Raw genomic sequence first — 19,110 nt, 5'->3', positions numbered from 1 at the left:
CCTTTTTTTTTGTTGAAGAAGTTGACAGTCGAGGAGATGATCATTGAAATTAAAAGATCGGGCTTTTCCTCATTGTAGATTTTTTTTTCAAAAACAATCAGCTCGACCAGTTTCGGTCACGGTCTGCGACCCTATTTCATGAGCAAGAAAAAGACAAAAAATCAGCAAAATTGAAAAACACCACATTTTAACATAAAAATTAAAATCTTAAAACTAAAAATTTCAAGTACCAACCTATTTCATGAGCAAACGCGCTGCTCGCTGACTAATACAAGAATGAGCTAGCTTAAGACAGATTGATTGGGGGAGGTGATCTTTATTGGGTGGTGTTTTTCAATTTTTCTGATTTTTTGTATTTTTCTTGCCCATGAAATAGGATCGCAGACAGTGACCGAAACTGGTCATATAGAGCCATTTGTTTTTGAATAAAAAACCATTTTCTGCAACGAGGTAAAGCCCGATCTCTTCATTTCCATTCCTCATTCCAATTAACATTTTTTTTTATTGGTTGATTTTGAATATATTTTCTCATTAAAAAATTACATCTTTTGGTTTTACAAATTGGCGTATTTTTTATTTTTCAGTTTTCCGTTCTTTGGCCCTGTAATTATCTTTCAAGATTGTTTTTAATCAAATTTGCACAAAATATAGCGGCAGTGCCAAACGAGTTCACCTTCGGTTCTCCACCTGCGAGTGAGCACCGTTGGAAGAAGAGAGGGGGTTCGTCGGCTGTGGCGCAAACGCTGGGCTCACGTGCGCGATCGATGGACTGCCGCTCGGCTGGCTCGGCTGGTGTGTTTTGAGTCAGTCAGTCGTGTGTGAGGCGAGAAAGGCAGCGAGTCCAGCCCGTTCTCGGGGGGATCCTGCCCGCGAACGCAGTCCATCATCAACCAAAACGCAAGAAGCGAAACAGCGAGTGCCGTTTAGTTCCCGACTTTTTCAACCTTCATTGTCCGAAGAATCGCAGAGCCGTGGCAGAGTCGCTGGAGGCGCAGCAGGAGAGGATGAGGCGCGCCGGCGAGGCCCTCAACGAGGGTGGAACCGCCCTCTGCAGACGGCTCACCCTCACGGTCGCCGTGCTGCTGCTCCTGTCCGGCAGGGCCTTTGCCGACTGGGGCTACGAGGAGATCGAGTACACCATGGCAGTCCTCAACGCCACTTACCCAGGTCAGAAAACGCAACTTTTTATGCTTAAATCTTCAACAAAATTTAAATGGGAAAAAGTTTTAATATGAAATTTAAGTTGTTTGCAAGAACACACAGTTAAAATTTTTGAAATGTATTCATTTATTTAATTATTAATTATATTTCATGGTTTTATTAATAAATAAAAACTAACAATTAAAGCGTTTTTAACTTACATTAGAAAATTCAATTTGTTAAAATTAACCTACGCCGAGTATAAATTTCCCTATTTAAGACCTTTTCAACTAAAGATTTATTTTAAATTATAATTTATAATTATTTTTCATTGTTCTGGAAATAAATTTTATCACATATTGCACCAATTTGCAGAATCATCAGAAATTTGAATTTATAAAAAAAAAAATAAAAAAACGAAAAAAACACTTCATAAGGTTCAATATGGGGAAATTTATTCTAGTTTTTAGATATCTCAACAACTAACTTATTATTACCGCAAGTGAATATCCCCCAATATCTTCAAATATGTAAAAAATTGTTTAAATTAAATAATAAACCAAATTAAATTTGAAATAATTAATTGTTTTCTTTGATCTTATATACAAAACTTTATGAAAAATTGAATGAACTTATCAATTATTGAACGTTCTCTTAAATAAAAAAATTATTTTTTATGGTTCAATTTTAATTGTTGAAATTTGCTAACACCGAAGATAAATTCACCATTTTCGAACTTCTCAACTCAAGTGTTTTTTGTTAGTTATAATTTATGATAGTTCTTTGGCGTTCTGGAATAAATTTTTATCTCTCATTGCTCCAATTTTCAACTGAAATTTATTGCAAGCATTTTCATTACAAATCTTGCAATTTTGCATTTCATTGTTTGTCGAGCTATTTGAAAAGATTCTTTTTTACTGCTGACAGGGAGTGCAGAGAAACCGGCGGAGCTGGGCAAGTTCAGCGAAGGTCACATCTCGTCCTCGACGGGTTTGCTGGTGCACGTCCAGAGTGTCAACAGCACCTCTGATCACGGGTGCACCTTGCCTCTGAAGCCGGTCGGCGGCGACGTTTTGCCCACGCAGCCCTGGATCGCGCTCATCCGCCGAGGACACTGCTCCTATGACCAGAAGGTGGACAACGCCTTCAAGAGCAATGCGTCTGCCGTGCTCATCTTCAACGACCGCGAGTCGCCCGTCCTCCAGAAGATGCGCGTTTCCACTCACAGTAAGTCTCATTTACAACTTTTCAATCAAAATGTTTAATAAAGAAAGTTTCATTCAAAAAGGGGGAAAAAATCAAAAGTTAAATAATTTGTATTTTTTTTTTAATCACTTGTTACATTTCTTTAAAGTAAATAATTTATATGTATATTATTTATTTATTCTCCATTCAATATAAAGTCATGAATACACAGCAAAAAAAAGCTATATGCAAAAGAAAAAAGTACAGAAAAAGCTGAAAATACATTTAAAAGAGACACATACTGTTAATTGGGGGTGAATGGAGAAATGTCTTTTCGCTAGCAAACAACTTGCTAAAGCACAGCACCCTCTCCTTAGAAAGAGAGCGTACCGGCTGTTAAGAGCTTTCAGACAATTTTACTTTGTTTAATTATTTTACAATTTCTGTAAGTCGAATAATTTCCAGTTTTTAATTTAATTAAATGAAGTAAAAAATTGTTAAGTAAAGGCAATTTTTTCAGTAAATTGTATTGTGATCCTTGAGGAAACATCTGTTTGGAAAAAATTGTGTAAATCAATGAAGATATGAAATATGAAAATATTATTTTAGTCTCGCAAGAACTTCTACGCGTTTAACGCATCCTTTTGCGAAACTAATCCAGCCTGGCTTACCGGCCACATGCATGCTGGGACCAAGAGCCTCATCAAAAACACACGTGTTTGTGTGTGTGTATAATTTTCAATTCTTTAATTCCTCGCCTACGCCGGTTGGATTTGCAGCAAGCGCACGAAACTGCCTAAAAATACGCGGCCGCAGAGCCAACAACTGTCTAAAAATAAAACACACCGACCAGCACTGCTTCTTATTTTCCGTCTTGATGTAAACAAGACCCGAGAGGCTTCGCTTTTTTCTTGCATAATGTAATCAATCAGTTGGAAAACAGCGAATTTGCATCAGAAGTCAGCAAACAAGATTATTTTTGGTGGAATTCTTAGGCGCGCAGCGAGCAGCTGACCTGGATTTATCGCGACCTGACGCAATTTCCCTTTTACAGGCGCAACCTTGCCTCGGTTTCACTGCTTCTCGTCCACTTTTATTATATAATTATGTGAAAACCGGCGCCCCGCGAATTCGCCTTGAAATCGATCATTATACTCGCGGTAGAACAATCGACTCCTTCCAGTGCATCAAAAACAAGATCAGCGATTAGCTTAATTCGGGCTCAATTGCACTCACCAGGCATGAAAAACAAATCTTGAGATGATGATGATGATGCTCTCTCAAAATCTATTTCAATGCAAAACTACAACACGCAAAAAATTTTAAAGTTTTTTAGTAGCTTTCAATAAAATATAAAGCGGCCATTTATGTTACTCCGTTGCCTTGATTTCTAAATTTTAAATCAGTTATATTTAATTTCCTTTTCAAGCCTTAAGGTTATCAGATACTTAATTTCTTAATTCAAAGTCAAAATTTGATGCAAATTCTATTCTTCAAAGTCCAGATTTTTTTTGCACAGTTTCCGTAAAAGTCATGTAAAAACCTGTCAAAAAGGGAATTTTATGTTATAGAATTGATGTATTGAGGTTTATTATTTTAAAATTTCTTATTTATTCTGTCCTCAAAGCTATATTTAATTTTGTCCTTTAAAGCACACTATTATAGTTTAAAAAAAACTGCTCATTTCATTGGAAACAAGGCTGGATTGGGACATAAAAAGCATAATTTATTTAGCTCCTTCACAAATAATAAATAAAATGCTCTTCCGGAGTTACTTCAAATAAATAATTAAATAAAGAACTGCATTAGATTCGCTCCTTGAAGATTATTTTTCTTGCGAGAAATGGCTCATAAATTTCAAACAAACCGCTGCAATTTTGCCGAGTAGTTCAAGCTGCGCCGCAAGTGCATGTTTGCCTGAGTATAAAAAAAACTCGATTTTTCACGCTTAGTACCCGTCTTTCTATCTTTTTCTCCCTCTCCATGGCTTGCATATTTAAATATAATTCTCCAGCATAGCGGCGCCGAGTTGAAAGACCTTATTTTCTTCTTCCTTTATATTCTTTTCGCGCTGCAAGTCTCGTCACTTGGCTCGGCTCACTCGGCGTGCGTGCACTTTAATCGCGGTAATAATAGCGTAAAAATCAACCGACGGCCAACACCAGAGAGTTGCAAATGAAAAAGGTCACGTGGATCTCGTCGAGGTCGAAGTCGTCGCGAGCGCGCGCGAAATCTGCACGACGCTCGCTTCCTCATTGCGCCCTTTTCCACCAACTCGCTGACGCACACGCACCATTTCCATATTAATCACTTCGCGAATTTCTTCCTACTGCGGGACTTGCGCTCACATGCGTCATTGTGATTTGCTCCCGAATTATTTGATGTAAGGAGGTGAAGAAAAGAAATGACAAATTGCATTTGTTTCAAAAATTAAAATTAATAATTGTGCCAAAAGTTCTTGAAGTTTGTTCTGTTGTTGATATTTTAAATCAGTGAAATTATTTTTTCTTGGAAAAAGTGGGCAAAATGTGTGTTTCTTCATACAAAGTTTATTCAAAAATGTTGAGAAATAAGGCACTATATCATTTTGAATGATTTTAGGAAATTCAAAGCAATTAAAATTCAGATTTTTAATTTAATATGGGAGTGAAAATTTAAAATTAAATTTAACGTGGCGAAAAGTTCTCGAAGTTTGTTCTGATGACGTTGTAGATACGTATTTTTAATCAGTGAAGTTAATGCGGCTCATAACGTCGTGGCATAGAAGGTTGGTGGGGAAGGAAAATGTGATTCACTTTAGGCTGGCTTGGGGAATACTGGACAGTCTAACCGGTTATGAGTTTTGACCATTATTCTTGGTTAAAAAAAGGGAACAAAAAATTTCTAATTGATCGTTTGTTGATATCCGGGTTATAAAAATGATCTAGAATAACAGAAAGATCACTTATTCCACTTTAACTTTTTTAATTTAAGTGGAAAATGACATTGTTATTCAAAATTAATCCACAGAGTGTTCTTAAATATATCATATAATTTAAAAAAATAAACTCTATGAGCTGAATAGTGAAAGATTATTTTTATTTTTCAATTGGGAAAAATGTAATAAATTTAATTGTTATATTTTAATCTCATCAATTTTGTTTTAGCTGAATAATTTTAAATTTTTTACATCTTTTTCAGACTTGCCAAATTAATAAAATTCCTTAAAATTCCTTACAATTCAATTCAATCGAGCGGCTGTACAAGAGACTTTTCCGAATGTCATTTGATGGTATTGAAAGATCCTTGGCCTCTCTTTCTCTTCTACTCTGGCAGCAGCAGGTCGTTTAATGCGGATTTACGACTGTAGCGCGGAGGTGAACATCGAAATTTATTTTACGGCCGATTGGCTTAAACTCTCCTGCGGGGCTTCGGCTCTAAAAGCAGCACCAATAAGCCCCCGCGTCTATTTAATTATTCACACGCCGAAAAATTATGATACGTTCTTCTTGTTCGGCTTCTTCACACACGAGGAAAGGAAAGCTGGATGCAGCTGTGGAGAAGACACAACGATTTTGTAACAGCAAAGCAGATAGTGCCGAGTTTATTTGAAAAACGTTCGTCTGCTGATAACAGAGTGAAGAAGCATTTCTAGCCCAAAATAATGGGATATTAACTACGCGTCTGAGAGAAGGACGAGCAAAAGTCATACTATAACCATTGAAAACAAACCAGTTTCTAAAAAAAAGAAGTATGCAGAAAACAAATTAAATGCTTTTTGTTTGATTAGAAAACGGCAAAGGCAAAAAATCAATACTATTTGCTCTTTCTCGGCTGTCGTCGGGTGAAAGAGAAGAATAAATTTCTCTGCTAGCGACGCGCAAAAGAGAGTCGTTGGCGCAGAAAGGCTGCTGTACGTAATCTTTGTGCTCTGAGAGGAGACCTTTGAAAGAAAATTACGTTTATTCTGCTGTAATAACTAAACAATTAACAATGGCAACTCTCTGCGCTCAGGGAGATTATCGCGCTTAGCTTGATGCAATTATGAACGATGGGGAAAATAACAAGCTGGATGCAATGTGATAATAATTAATCCAATCTGATTAAGACAAAAATTTAATTGAAAAGAAAATATTTTATTATTTTTAATTTATTTTCATTACTTGGGAAGTTAGATGAATTTATAATGAAATTGAAGCAATTTTTTCCCTCTACTTTTTGAATTTCATTTTTTTTTTTTAAATCGATTTGTACGTCGGGCGTTTTTACTTTTGAGTTGACGTGTTTTTACCTCTACCTCTGTTGCTCCTCCACCCTGCGTCCTTGGCTCAAGTGCGTGCACGCGTGTGTTTGTGGAATATTGATCGCCGAAAGTGGCTGCCGAGAATTATTTTGCATGAGAATTAATAAGGATGTAAAAATGAATGCCATCGGAAAAATTCGTCACGCGTTTCTCGGTAATGATTTTCGCCACTAAATTTAATCAGAGAGAGCAAAAATGCGGCAGTTACGCCAACTTCCTACACGTTTCCTATATACGTGCGCGACTCTTCCTCAAAATAATTAATACGATTCTCGGAGCGGCACGGCAGAAAATAACACACGCCCAATTGTTTTCTTTTTTTTAAATTACTTTCATTGTTGATTCTCTTCGAAATTGCATCAATCTTTAATCTCTTGATCAAAATCAAGCTGTAGTGTAGAGACTGAAATTAAAAAAAGAAAGAGCAATAATTAAAGAAAATTAACAAAAAACTATTATTTTTATTTTTCATAAAAATACTTTTTGTTTATATGTTTGTTTGCGTCTCTTCTTATTGTTTCATTCCTTTCATCAAGTTGCCCTATTTAAAGTGCTTCTTAGAAGGAAACTTAGGAGCGCTCTCGGGTTGGATGAAAAAAAAAGCAGAAGTTGAAGCTGCTCGTTCATACACACGACGTTGTGTGTATTATATTTTCCCCGAAATTAAACTCCTTTCTGAAGAGATAATGATGTCATAAAACGAGACCGAAAATAGACTTGAAGCCGTCTCCCCGCAGCTGGACCGCAGCAAAAAAGCGTGTTGATTTAACTCTTGCCGAGTGAGACGAGGCAACAAAAAAATAAACGTGCGTTGCAAACAAAGCGCAAAATCAGCTTCATTTTCATCGCGAATCAAGAGCACATGTGCACTCCGGCAATAACTCAAACCCCAGGTGGTGGCGCATTTTGAAATAAACCCTGAGAGAGTGGATTTTATGCATGAGTGTAAATCAGATGCCCCCTCAAAGAAAGAGTTGGAACATCTGGGAAACACACTGAGACTGACGAAAAAGTGTAAATTAAGCAATTTATTCTTCAGTGAATTTAAATTCTTCCATCATTTTGCTCCTTTTCACAATTATTCATTTTAATTGGATTCCACGAACAAGATCGTTTTATTTATATAATATATAATGCATTTTAAAGCATTCATATAAAATTGAACGATTTTTAATTCACCTTTTGGTCTGTCAAGTCATTACAGGTTTATTTTATTATATTACTATTCTTCTACAATAAATTTAAGGCGTTTTTTTCTTTGCCGTTATTTATAATTATTAGAACTTATGACATTTATTAAAATAATCAATTAATATATTTATTTCGTTGTAAAAGAAAGTTTGGCTTTTTTTTTTAGAGAAAAGGAAGTTCTCGGCTCGCAGCTTGGTAATTGCATTTCCACCGCAATCTTTGAAAATTCCACCGAAACGATTTGCATTTTGTCTCGTCACATTGCTTCTTTCTTTTTAACCCAATCGCACGCCCACTTTCTCCGAGAAGCGCGCATCGAATCCAAAATGAATCACACCGAGGCGCGAGAGGTGCCAAGTTTGTAAAGAAAAAGTGAAACGTTCCGATATATTATAAAAATCCAAATTAGCGCGAACACGTAATTTCGCTTGAACGTGCGATCGCTACTAAACCTTCCTTCCGCTTTTAATGGCTCGGCACTTTCGTCGGGAGCGAATCGCAAATTACAAATTTCATTATAATGAATTTGCTGACAGTTGAGCAAAATGCGCCTCGCAAGCTCGATTCACCCCTTCGGTGGGGTTATTTTCTTGATGCTAAATTTGCCGGCTAATTAAATTGATGAAAAGCATGAGCGGCGAGAAGCCCCTGTTGAACCCGTCCATTATTTACACATGCTTGGAGCGGAAAGCCTGCAGAGATTTATTGAATAAAACAAAAGCACTCGCACCAGAGCAAAAGTCGATCAGCCGAGCGAGTTGATTGATTCGGGACGCGCAGACGCGATTTTGTAACAATTTGATAGATTATTTCCGCGAGTTGGATAATCCAGGAAGGCTGAAGAGCTAGTGGTGACAGTGGAGGAAATTTGTATCATAGCACAAATTATTCCCGCTAACGGATGAGGAACATTGATAAAGTTTACACCAAAACATCGCATTCCCCAATGAGTCTCGAGCTCACTAATTATAAAACTTAAGCAATATTGAAAAATTGAAACCGGGCGAACCTCGTTGCAAAGAAAAAATAAAGGACAACATCTTTGGGTTCGTTGCCCTGGAAATTTCTGCCAAAATCACAGTATGAAGCTGTTGATTGACTCATTTGCTTAATTAATTTCTGCAATTTTTGTTTATTAAAATTGAATTCTCCCATTTAATTTTTAATTTTTTATGATTTCCTCCCACTTAGGTTTAGTTCGGACACGACAAAACCCTAGGTTTTTAAAGTACCAGAAGACCGCAGGTCGCCTTTGGGGTCAGTTGTCCTTTATTTTTGCATTTTTTCTTTGCAAAGAGGTTCGCCCGGTTTCAATTTTTCACGAAATCCACCTCGAGTGTTACCATTCAATTTAGCAATATTATTACCATTTTATAATTCAAACAATCGTCACTTCAAAGGTTTTGTCTAAACAAAAGCAGATTTTCATCAAAGAAAGAAAATTAATATAGTTAAAATTTTACCAAATTTTATTTTCATTCATGTTATTACTATTTTATTTATATTTTTAATTGGAAAAAGGATCTTTTCCTTCATTGGTTCATTCTAAATTTTAGCATCTATTTAATTTCGAATGGTTTTAGAAACCATTTAAATTGAATTATTTTTTTCTCGAGCTTCGCGTTTTAGCGGCTTGTTTGCCGTTTCTTCACATTATTTTCCAATTTCATGTATGACTAATTTTTGAAGAATAAACAATGATTATAATCATTTACATTTTAAATTTGTTGTTTAAATTGAGTGAAAATATCCAACTTCATTTATTGTCATAGAAAATTTCACTTCAAAATTAATCTATCTCCCTTTTAAACTTTCCTCCGAGCCGGTAATAAACCATTTAGAAATTTAAATATAATTATTATTATTATTATTTATTCTTCTCGGTCTGTTATATAATTATAATGCAAGCTACAAGAATTTGCACATCTGATCAATATTCAATTTTCCTAATAAGTGCTACGGTTTCTCATATTTTCTGTTCACAACCTTGGCCCGATTGTTTCTCAGGCGGAGTTAGTTCAGATGGTAATTATTCTGAATGTATCTCTAGCCGTGTCAATTAAAGTTCAATGTGCGACCTGGGCCGCGAAGAGCGTGAAATTAATTTGAAAATGTGTACTCTGGAGCGTCTCGTGCAAACGTGTCGAAAGGCGCTCCGCCATTCAGAAAGGGAATTTCTCAGCACAAAATCTCGCATTGTGTTGCATGAAAGCGGCGCCTTTGTGCGTAATCCTCGTTGCATAATTCACGCAGTAAATGTTCTTTTAATTAAAATTTTATAAATATGTTTTATTGCTCTAAGTTACAAAATACTGTTAACTTTATCTGTATAATCGTACACAACTTTTGTCATAAAATTTGTCTCAATTAAGTTGTTATAACAATGCAAGTGTGAATGGGGGCCAATTACACGTTTTTTAATTTGAAAATTTCAATTTCTAAATTAAGAATTTCAAACTAGAATTTGCAACTTGGCGTAATAACTGAGTTTAAAATCTTTTCTATCAACAGAGCAAATGAAATTTTGTGATAAAATTTTGGCATTAAATTTAAAATTATAATTATTAAATAACTGTACATTTCTTTTAATAACAATCCACTTCATTTTTTTTAATAGATCGATATCTTTTTGAAATTCTCTAATGACATAAGACTAAAAAATGATAACTGAAAAGTCAGCCTTTTGCACACAGCTCCGGAAAAATAGTCGTTGACATTTTTGTGTCAGGCAGGAAGCAATTATTTCGTTCGCGGTGACACACTTTTCGCCTTCATTGTCTGCTTTCTGCCTGTCTCACTCGCCTGACAAACACCAGCCCAAATAATTTAATCCTGGAATCTAACACAATTAACAGCGCCGTCGTGATTAATACAATCGATTCGCTATTAGCGTTTGACTCAAATAGTGCATCCTTAATAGAAGCGGTGACATTGCAACGAGTAATATTTTTTGTTCGAATAAAGTGAGAGTTTCTGTGTTCGATAAACCACGGTCGTCGTGTTGCTACAACAACAATTATTATATGGTCACACAATAAGAGAAGTTAGTCGTTGTTCTCCACGCGTCAAGGATGCAAATGTTTGCTCCGTGGAGAATCGTTATCCTCGCCGGTTTTGAGGCGAGATTAGACGGAATTCCTAAATTATGCATCTCTCTTCTTTCTCAATGTTTGTCTTTCCACGTCAAAAATATCATAAACTCTTGGTTGCCTAACGTGTTTTTGACTTAATTCCTGACTGCAAGGTCGACGATTTATTAATAAAGGACGTGCGGTTTAAACTTGAAAAAATTATTATTTCTGTTTTTGGTACTTAATTAGACAGACACACGACCGAAGTGGGCTGTTGAAGGTGAAAAGATTGTAAAAAAGAGTCGTTTTTCATGAAGATAAAAACTCTGAAGATTGTCACGGTTGAAACTTTGTCGAGATTTTTCAATGCTTTGGTGGCTTAGGTGACGCTATAGTTGCAGGGAATTATCGGAAGAAAACTTTTCCTTTGCTTGAAGTGAAAGGATCATATAAACGCGCGTTACGCGGCCTTCACGCCGCTTTATCGCCCAATGTGTTGATGAGTCTCAGAAATTGGTGATTTATTATTAGATTATTCATCAACGTCATTAACGATGTTGAAATGATGATTAAATTTGAATTTAATTGTGTAATGATATTCATAAAACATGTCTATAAATAAACCCTTTCTTCTCTTTTTTCCAGTTTAGAATTTCTGTATTGACCGAGAAGAATAAATAATAATAATAAATTAGGGAGAATAATTTGCAAGTTGAGTTTCTGAATTTTTCAGCTGATAAAAATGAATCCTTTAAATTAATTGTTTAATAAGAAGTTTTCGTTATTTCTTTTCTGATTAAATTTGTAATTGGATGATGTATTGTGCCAGGGAATGACTGGTGTCATAAATCAATAAACATCACTAATGAAAAAATCAAAAATTTAAAAAAATGAACCATATATCTAAAAAATAATTTAAATAAACTTTCAGATGATTAAAAAAAGCAAAGTTGGTATTCAAGTGCAATTGAAGATTGATTTATTTTGCTGATGATAATTAAGTAGCAAATCATTTCCATGAATCTTTTGCCTGCAATTCGCCAAGCTTGTTCATTTACTCAGACGATCACCGGCCCATTGCAATCTGTTTAATTTCTAGGCGGAAACGGAAAATTATCGCTGTCAAAATTCACGAAAAAAATCGCCAGTGCAGATCGACTGCGAGTAGCAATTTGCTAATTAATCCGATCGGAAGGCAGGGTAAAGCACCTTTCAAAGTCAAAGACCTGCCAAATTGCTCTCTTTCGTTTTCTTCTCATTTCTTTCCTGCTCGCACACTCACGGCAATTAGGCTTCTCTGAAAGACGCCGAAAGAGAGCAGAGCGTGATTCCTGTGTTGTCTCATGCTGCGGCTAACGGGGCAATTGCTCTGCAGCCCGAGATGGTACAACGGCCTCCCTCTCAGCGAAAATCAAGATCGAAATCTGATCCCGGCGGCTGGTGCGGAGGAAAAGCGGGCTTTGTGCGGAATTGTATATTATATGGGAAAGGTGTGCGGGTGGGTCGAGGAAAAAAATTACAAAGCAGCAGCCTGAGCAGATGCTGGGCGGACGAGCTTTAATTTCGCCACACCGGCCTGCAGGTGGCTGCGAAAATTCGCACGTTTTTTCTTAATTAGGCTTCTGAATTTGCACTGATGTAGAATTATTTTGAAGGAAAAGCAAAAGGGCGTTATTATTATTGATTTGCTCAAGTCTTGAAAAAAGAATTGAAATTTGATTAAGAAAAATTAGCAGAAATATAACAAAAAACAATAAGTGGTCTGCTAAAAACGCGCGACATCAAAAGAGACGCGGAATTCTGTTGATTTGTTAGTGGTGTGTTTTTTTCAGTTTTTTAGTGCAGATTTGTTCCGTGTTTATGTTGTTTAGTGTATTTCGTTTTAATATTCCAAAAGAAATTGATTTTTATAGGAATTCAGAATAATCTAAAAGAATCTGGCGAAATAAATAGCAAAATTTAACTCCCTATATAATTTATTTCTCAAAATGAGCTTGATCTCGAAATTTGCATTTAACTTATAAGAGAATACAGTAATTGTTTTAAGTATTTCACCATTATTTTTTCCCAAAATTTTTTTTCTAAAGGAGTGGCAAAGAGTATTTTTGGTTGCCTTTGAAGAAGCCGTTCTGCGTTCGGAAAGCGGATACAATGAAGAAAAAATGCACGTGTGCCCTCAGTAAAAACGTGACACTCTCATTTAAAGAATCGGTCACGCCGAAGCTTTGGTATGACGCGCGCGTGTTATGTGTGTGCATTAACTTTGCAGAGGTTCAGACTCAGACTCCCGCATTGAACTTGCCTTCCGAAGAACCCGGTTTTTGTTGCCAAAATAACTCTTTCGTGTCTGGGCGGCTCGACCACTGCATCGGAGTTGCACAAGTTTCGGTGTGGAAGCTTTTTGAAATAAACAAAGCTAACAAAGTTTCACGCCTTTGTTGCCACTTGGCTGGCTGTTGCAAAATTTTCGCCGCCGCTGCAGTTTTCTTTTGCACCGTGTCCTCCATTCGATTGAACACCTGATTACATTTTGTAAAGAAAGACGAAGCGCAGCCTTCTGGCTTCCTGCACACAGGACGTGTGTCATGAGCGATTAGGATGGAAAAGAAGCACGTGTCCTCACGCCGCGTGGGCCGCTTTTTGTCATACACTCCGCCATGTGTGCGTTTTCAGCAGTCACACACACACAGAACACACGCAAAGATTAAATGAATCTAATAATGTCTCTTGCAGCGATTTGAGGAAAAACGCCCCCAGAGTGTTTTCCATTTGACCTTTCACTTGCATGACGTAGAACGAGAGGAATAAAAAAGTGGTGCGCTATAAAAAATTAAAATAGAGCATAGAATTTATTAGGGAAGAAAAACTTCTCGGCCGATTCAAAAGCCTAATCTGGCCAGGCCCATTGTTAAATTGAAGTTGAATTAACCCTTTAAGCTAAAGCTTCATTAGACAATGCCAAACGGTCAATTTTTAAACACAAAAATTTTATAATCAACTTTAATATTTAAACCCAGTTTAATAACGACCGTAATTGGAACCCCGCTAGAGAAATGTAGAGCTATGACATAAAATCAACAAAATCAAATAATAGTGATTTGAATTTAAATTCGGCTTTTCCTCGATGGGTTTTTGTGTTTTTATTGTGAAAAAACAATATCCTGCTCTACATGTTTTCTCTCGACCACCGCCGGGAAAGCTCATGAATTATGGCTGCAGCCCGCAGCCGAAACATTTAGAGTAGGATATTGTTTTTTCTTAAACAATAAAAACTCACAAAAACTCATCGAGTAAAAGTCGAATTTAAAATCAAATCACCATTCATCAACCTTCGATCATGAACTTCTACTACAAAATCAAATAATTTGAGGAAAAGTTTTAAGCTTTTCAACGATACAATAACAAAATTTTATGTTAGACAAGATTGTATTAACCAGATTTCTGGTTAATATAAGCTGAGGCTATTAGGTTAGTATCTTGGATCGTCCACAAAAGTAATAAGAATTTTGAATTGGGAATTTTTCAATTCTAAATGAAAATTTTATTTGGGTTGACACTTTGAGAGTTGAGAGTGAAAACTGAGGTGTAATTAATTAGTATTGACGTCTAAGCATCCTACATGGTGTTAATCTAGTCAATCCATAACAAGTGCAAAAATTATTTTAGTGTTTACGATAACGTGCAAGTGCACCTTAACACGGTTGCTAATCTCACGTGTTCTCCATTTCGTACTTTATACAAGTTTGGTGTGTGTCAAAATTTCAGCTTTGTTCACTTTGTTGTTTATTTGGCTTCACTGATAAAATAAGTACGTTTGAAAAACAACTTACTGCTGACAGAATTTACTCCATCACTCTGATTAGAAAAATTACTTGCAAAAATATAAACTTCAAAATTAACAACAAGCAGAGGAAAAAAATTAATTTGATACTTCTTGTGAAATCGACAACTTTAATAATTTTTATATTATGGTGAAAAGATTCAGCTCTCAATGACTTTTTAGAGTATGGTATGACGTTTTTTGTTAAAAGTTAGGTTAAATAAAAAAAATAGAAAATAAACTAGTACTTTTTTACTATTCATAAGTCAATAAAGATCAATAATAATAGTAATTAATATTATGGAGAACCACAAAACATCATCAGCAAAAATTGAATCTTCACAGTTAAACATTGTTTTCCCTCAATTCAACAGCATAATTATAAAACGTAAATGAATAAGAAAAATTTAATACCTATGTTTATTGCTTTATTTGTCTGAGTGTTCCCGTTTTGACATTTAAGGTGTGGTCATTTTTTTTTTATATTATTTCTCTTTGATGCCGCGGCTGAGCAAACCGAAACGGCCCTTTAACTCTACCCGCGTCTGTCACTCTAGCCGCTCTTTAAAAGTGGTGACGCCCCAGCTGGAAAAAAACATATATAGGGCTCATTTACGCCGCAATATTAAATTCTGTGCGTCGCGGGAAGGGCAAATAATTTTTATTACCCTCCAGATAACACTTATCTTCTCGGCTTAGCCGTTTTTCGTCACACCACATATTGTCTTCCAAATATCGTAAGCGAGGGCAAGCGAGTGTATTATATCTACTGCCGCCTTTAAATATTCAAAACGATAGACGGCAAAAGTGCTCTGGACGCGTTTTCCTATATCGATTGGCACGGAAATATGTTTGTGGAGCGGGTCGCCGTGCTTTCCGTGCCACTGTGCAACCAAATCGGGCACAAAAATTGAGCCGCCATGATTTTGATCAGAATGAAAAATGGGGTGAAACAATTATTAATATACATAAAAAGATAGACAGACGGTCATTAGTAAAACCAAGTAGGCTAACAAAAACATTAATTTGAATTTTTTATAAATTTTTCTTTAAATTTCGTAATTTAAAAATGATTGTACTTTGTTGCGAAGAAGTTCAGGACCGAGGTATGTTTGCAGAATTGAGTTTTACAAGACTGCATTTTCGTTATGTGCTGGTTTTTTAGTTGCAGATAAATGAAAAAAGTTCTCCTTTAAAAGCAACAGCAAAAAGAGAATGAAAAGTTTCAATTTCTAAAAAAAAAATTATTTTAAATAATTCAGCCAGTTTAAGCCTAATTATACAAGACATAGTACTATTAAATAATTATAATAAACAGACAAGTAATTTAATCTAAAATCTCCAATACCAACATTTTATTTTCTCTCCTCAGTCTTGATAAGTTTTTAAACCCGTTTTGTGCCTCAAAGAGTTTGCAGTGATAAGAAATGTAGAACTTATGTACTTAATTTTAAAAATCTATTTTTTCTACTAGTCCAGCCGACTATTTCGATCCTTGGCCACTATTCAAGGTTGCCGTGTTTGTTATTCTCTGAGGTTTTCACGATGCAAGAGGTGCGAGTCGATGTAAAGATTTCCTAGTTTGGGGCAAACTGATCCGCCGAAAACTCGCCTCGCCCGCCTCTGCTAAGGCTGCCCGTCGATAATTTGTATATATTTGCACTCATTGAACTCAAGGACGTTTACTTTGAAGCGGTAATCGGACAGAACAAGACGCTAACATTCACGGGCGAAATATATATTTGTCCAAATCATTAGCGCAATTTTGAAGTTATCGAATGGAATATTCCATCCACAACTTTTAATTTCGTTTCTTCAGATTTGAATGTTTTTTGCTGAGATTAAATTAATTTTTCTTCTTTTTTTGTTTCCAGGGGACATCAGTGCGGTGTTTACGTACCTGTGGAAGGGCGAGTCATTGGCGCAGAAGTTGGACAACGGCACCCGAGTGATAATGAGTATCGGCGTTGGCAGTTTCTGCTCGAGACCCTACAGCAGCATTAACCGGTAACCTTACTTTTATTTTTTCTCAAAAATTTCTCTTCCACAGTGTAAATAATTTTTGAATAAATTCAATCTTCCCTGATATTCCATTCAGTCACCCCTTCTTCGTCTTTCCGCCAATTTGCGATCCTCGAAAGGCGACCGCCAATTGCTACATTATGTTGTGAGTTTTTAACCTGTGCGGAAACTAGTAAAGCTAGAGTTGAATAGAAAAATTTAGAGCCAGCGCGTTTTGTCGCATTTATTTCAGAGTCGTTTTACTTTTTTGGCTCGTGTTCATCGGTGCAACGCGGGCTGCGGCCAGAAATACAACGATTTTGTGCGCCAACTATACTTGTTTTAGTCACAGCGCCGTTGGAAGATAATTTTGCGTGCGCTCAAATCAGCCAGTGTAATGTGTGTGGTGAGGGGCCCGCATACATTCATTGTTATGAAGTTATCCGCATTCTCTTGAAAAAATATTTGCAACAACGTCATCGCGCGTTTCTTGGCTAGCCCAGTTCTCACGCAAAAATGTTATTTCATTTTGAAAATGACAAACGGCATTGCGTTCACGCTATTCATTAGAAAAGTGGCTACGTGCTTTTTTGCTTTTTCTCGTCTTATTACATGTTTGAACACTTTTTTTGATCAAACTGTCTAAATCTAATTTAATCTAATCTCATTATTTAAACCAACATATTTTCAGAAAAATTCAAAATTTGCTTCAATTGCTCATCAATTTTCTGACTGATCAACTTACATTAATTTATTCCTTCATATTATTTGCGCATTTTTGGTGTTTTATTATAACAAAACAAGATGGATTGGTCGCATTTGCCTCATGTGAGCAGTCACTGTGATATAATATTTGTAGTGCTCGGAGTGAAAGAATAAGCGTATAGTTTTTTTGCTGTATTCATATGACTCATTACTGTATCAAATGGAGAATAAATAAATAAATAATAAATACTTTTATGTTGCTCGATCTGCTCTCGTACTATTATGAAATAGGTTCCTCCTTGCGTTTTGTAAAGCGATAAAAATTTCGGTCAGCCGCTTCTCATATAACAAACAATAAAATCATCGAAATTTTGCCAAGAAACCGAAGCTCACACTTTGATTTGCTAACTTTTGAATCCATTTATTTTGTTTTGTTTGACAAATTTCATTCTCACCTTCGCTTTTGGCTTTGTTTCGTTGTTAGCTTATTCAAGGCAAGATTTGACAACAAGGAGTCAAGCCTGCCTCAAGTCCATTACATTATTACACTCTAGGCGTGCGTTGCAGTAGTGGATTTATACTTTCACTTGGCTTTCTCCGCGCGCGGATGCATCGCACGGCCCCACCACTGCTAGTGTCGCGTTTAACGCAGTGATTTGCATAAAAATGCTGCAGTCTAGTATAAAAATACTGAGGAGCGATTCAAATCGGTTTGAATTACATAAAAAGCAGAGAGAATCGCGCCTCATATTTCACGCATACCAACAACTTACTTGTCAAACAAAGGAGCCCTAATGTAAATTTTTCCTGTTGAATGATAGATAAAATATCATTTAAATGACGATTTTAATTTTAATTTTTTTTAAATACTTAATAACTTAATAAAAATGCAAATAGTTCTAGGGGAATTTACTTACTTGTTCATATGTTTTAAAAAAGTATTTAGCATCACATTAAATATTTCTTAATTTTTCTAAAATGATTTTTCTCAATAAAAGAATGAGTTCCCTTAGCTTATAGCAATAAAAAAGTGGAAGAAAATCTCCGAAGCCAAAAACTGGAAGCTAAATATTTGAGTCTATCTTGAAACTTGCTTGAGTAATAATTGCAAAATACACAGTTAATTATTTAATTTCCATAGTATTTTGGCTAAAAAGTGGTCGTTTTGAACACTTATTGGGAAGTTTTCTTTGAATCGTATGGAGGAAAATAGAAATAATAATTGTTTATTTAAAAAAATGTGCGAAAACTATACTTCTTTTAAAATGATATTTATAGTTTTTTTCAAAATATAAGTTTTAGCGTCTTCATAATTTGGTTTTTTGTTACATTTTGAATAATATTTTAATATTTCTTGACTGAACTATGGGTAGAAAATAAGTTGTTTTAAAATAATGTTAATTTATTAAAAAAAAAAAAAAAATGGACTTCAGCTTTTAAAGCTTGTAATGTAATAAAAAAAAGTCAGTAAAAAACCGGTATCCAGGACTTGAGAGAATTGAATTTGGACGATAATCGTTAAAAAAAAATATTATATAATTCTTAAAACTCTTAAAAGTTAAAGAAAAATTCAGTCATAACTAGACTTATATAGAATGCACAATATTGTTCCGAATATTCAAATTTGAGGCGAAACTCGGCGGATATTGCAGTAGCACCTGTGATCGCACCTACTCTTATCGCATTTTACGACTCATTGTGCGACACTGCACGTT

At 35.6% G+C, this 19,110-nt stretch overlaps 1 protein-coding gene across 3 annotated transcripts in view; it reads left to right on the top strand.

Annotated features, from left to right (window-relative positions):
* Nucleotides 1-793: 793 nt before the first annotated feature.
* LOC132199600 (E3 ubiquitin-protein ligase goliath-like) overlaps nt 794-19,110 on the top strand; it is a 29,560-nt gene continuing 11,243 nt past the window's right edge. Inside the window, exons 1-4 of one of the 3 annotated variants that reach the window (XM_059624445.1) lie at nt 794-1,167; nt 2,068-2,367; nt 16,564-16,696; nt 16,788-16,856. In XM_059624445.1, the coding sequence (XP_059480428.1) occupies nt 1,005-1,167; nt 2,068-2,367; nt 16,564-16,696; nt 16,788-16,856 (665 nt within the window). In that variant the 5' untranslated portion in view covers nt 794-1,004. The remainder of the gene's footprint in view (nt 1,168-2,067; nt 2,368-16,563; nt 16,697-16,787; nt 16,857-19,110) is intronic. The other 2 variants (XM_059624446.1, XM_059624447.1) reach the window with 2 other exon arrangements.

This window comes from Neocloeon triangulifer, unplaced genomic scaffold (assembly GCF_031216515.1).
Source record: "Neocloeon triangulifer isolate White Clay Creek 2 clone unplaced genomic scaffold, ASM3121651v1 ptg000014l, whole genome shotgun sequence".
Classification (NCBI taxonomy): domain Eukaryota; kingdom Metazoa; phylum Arthropoda; class Insecta; order Ephemeroptera; family Baetidae; genus Neocloeon; species Neocloeon triangulifer.
The sequence above is the reverse complement of the archived record's forward strand: the minus strand, read 5'-3'. Positions and strand labels throughout refer to the sequence as shown.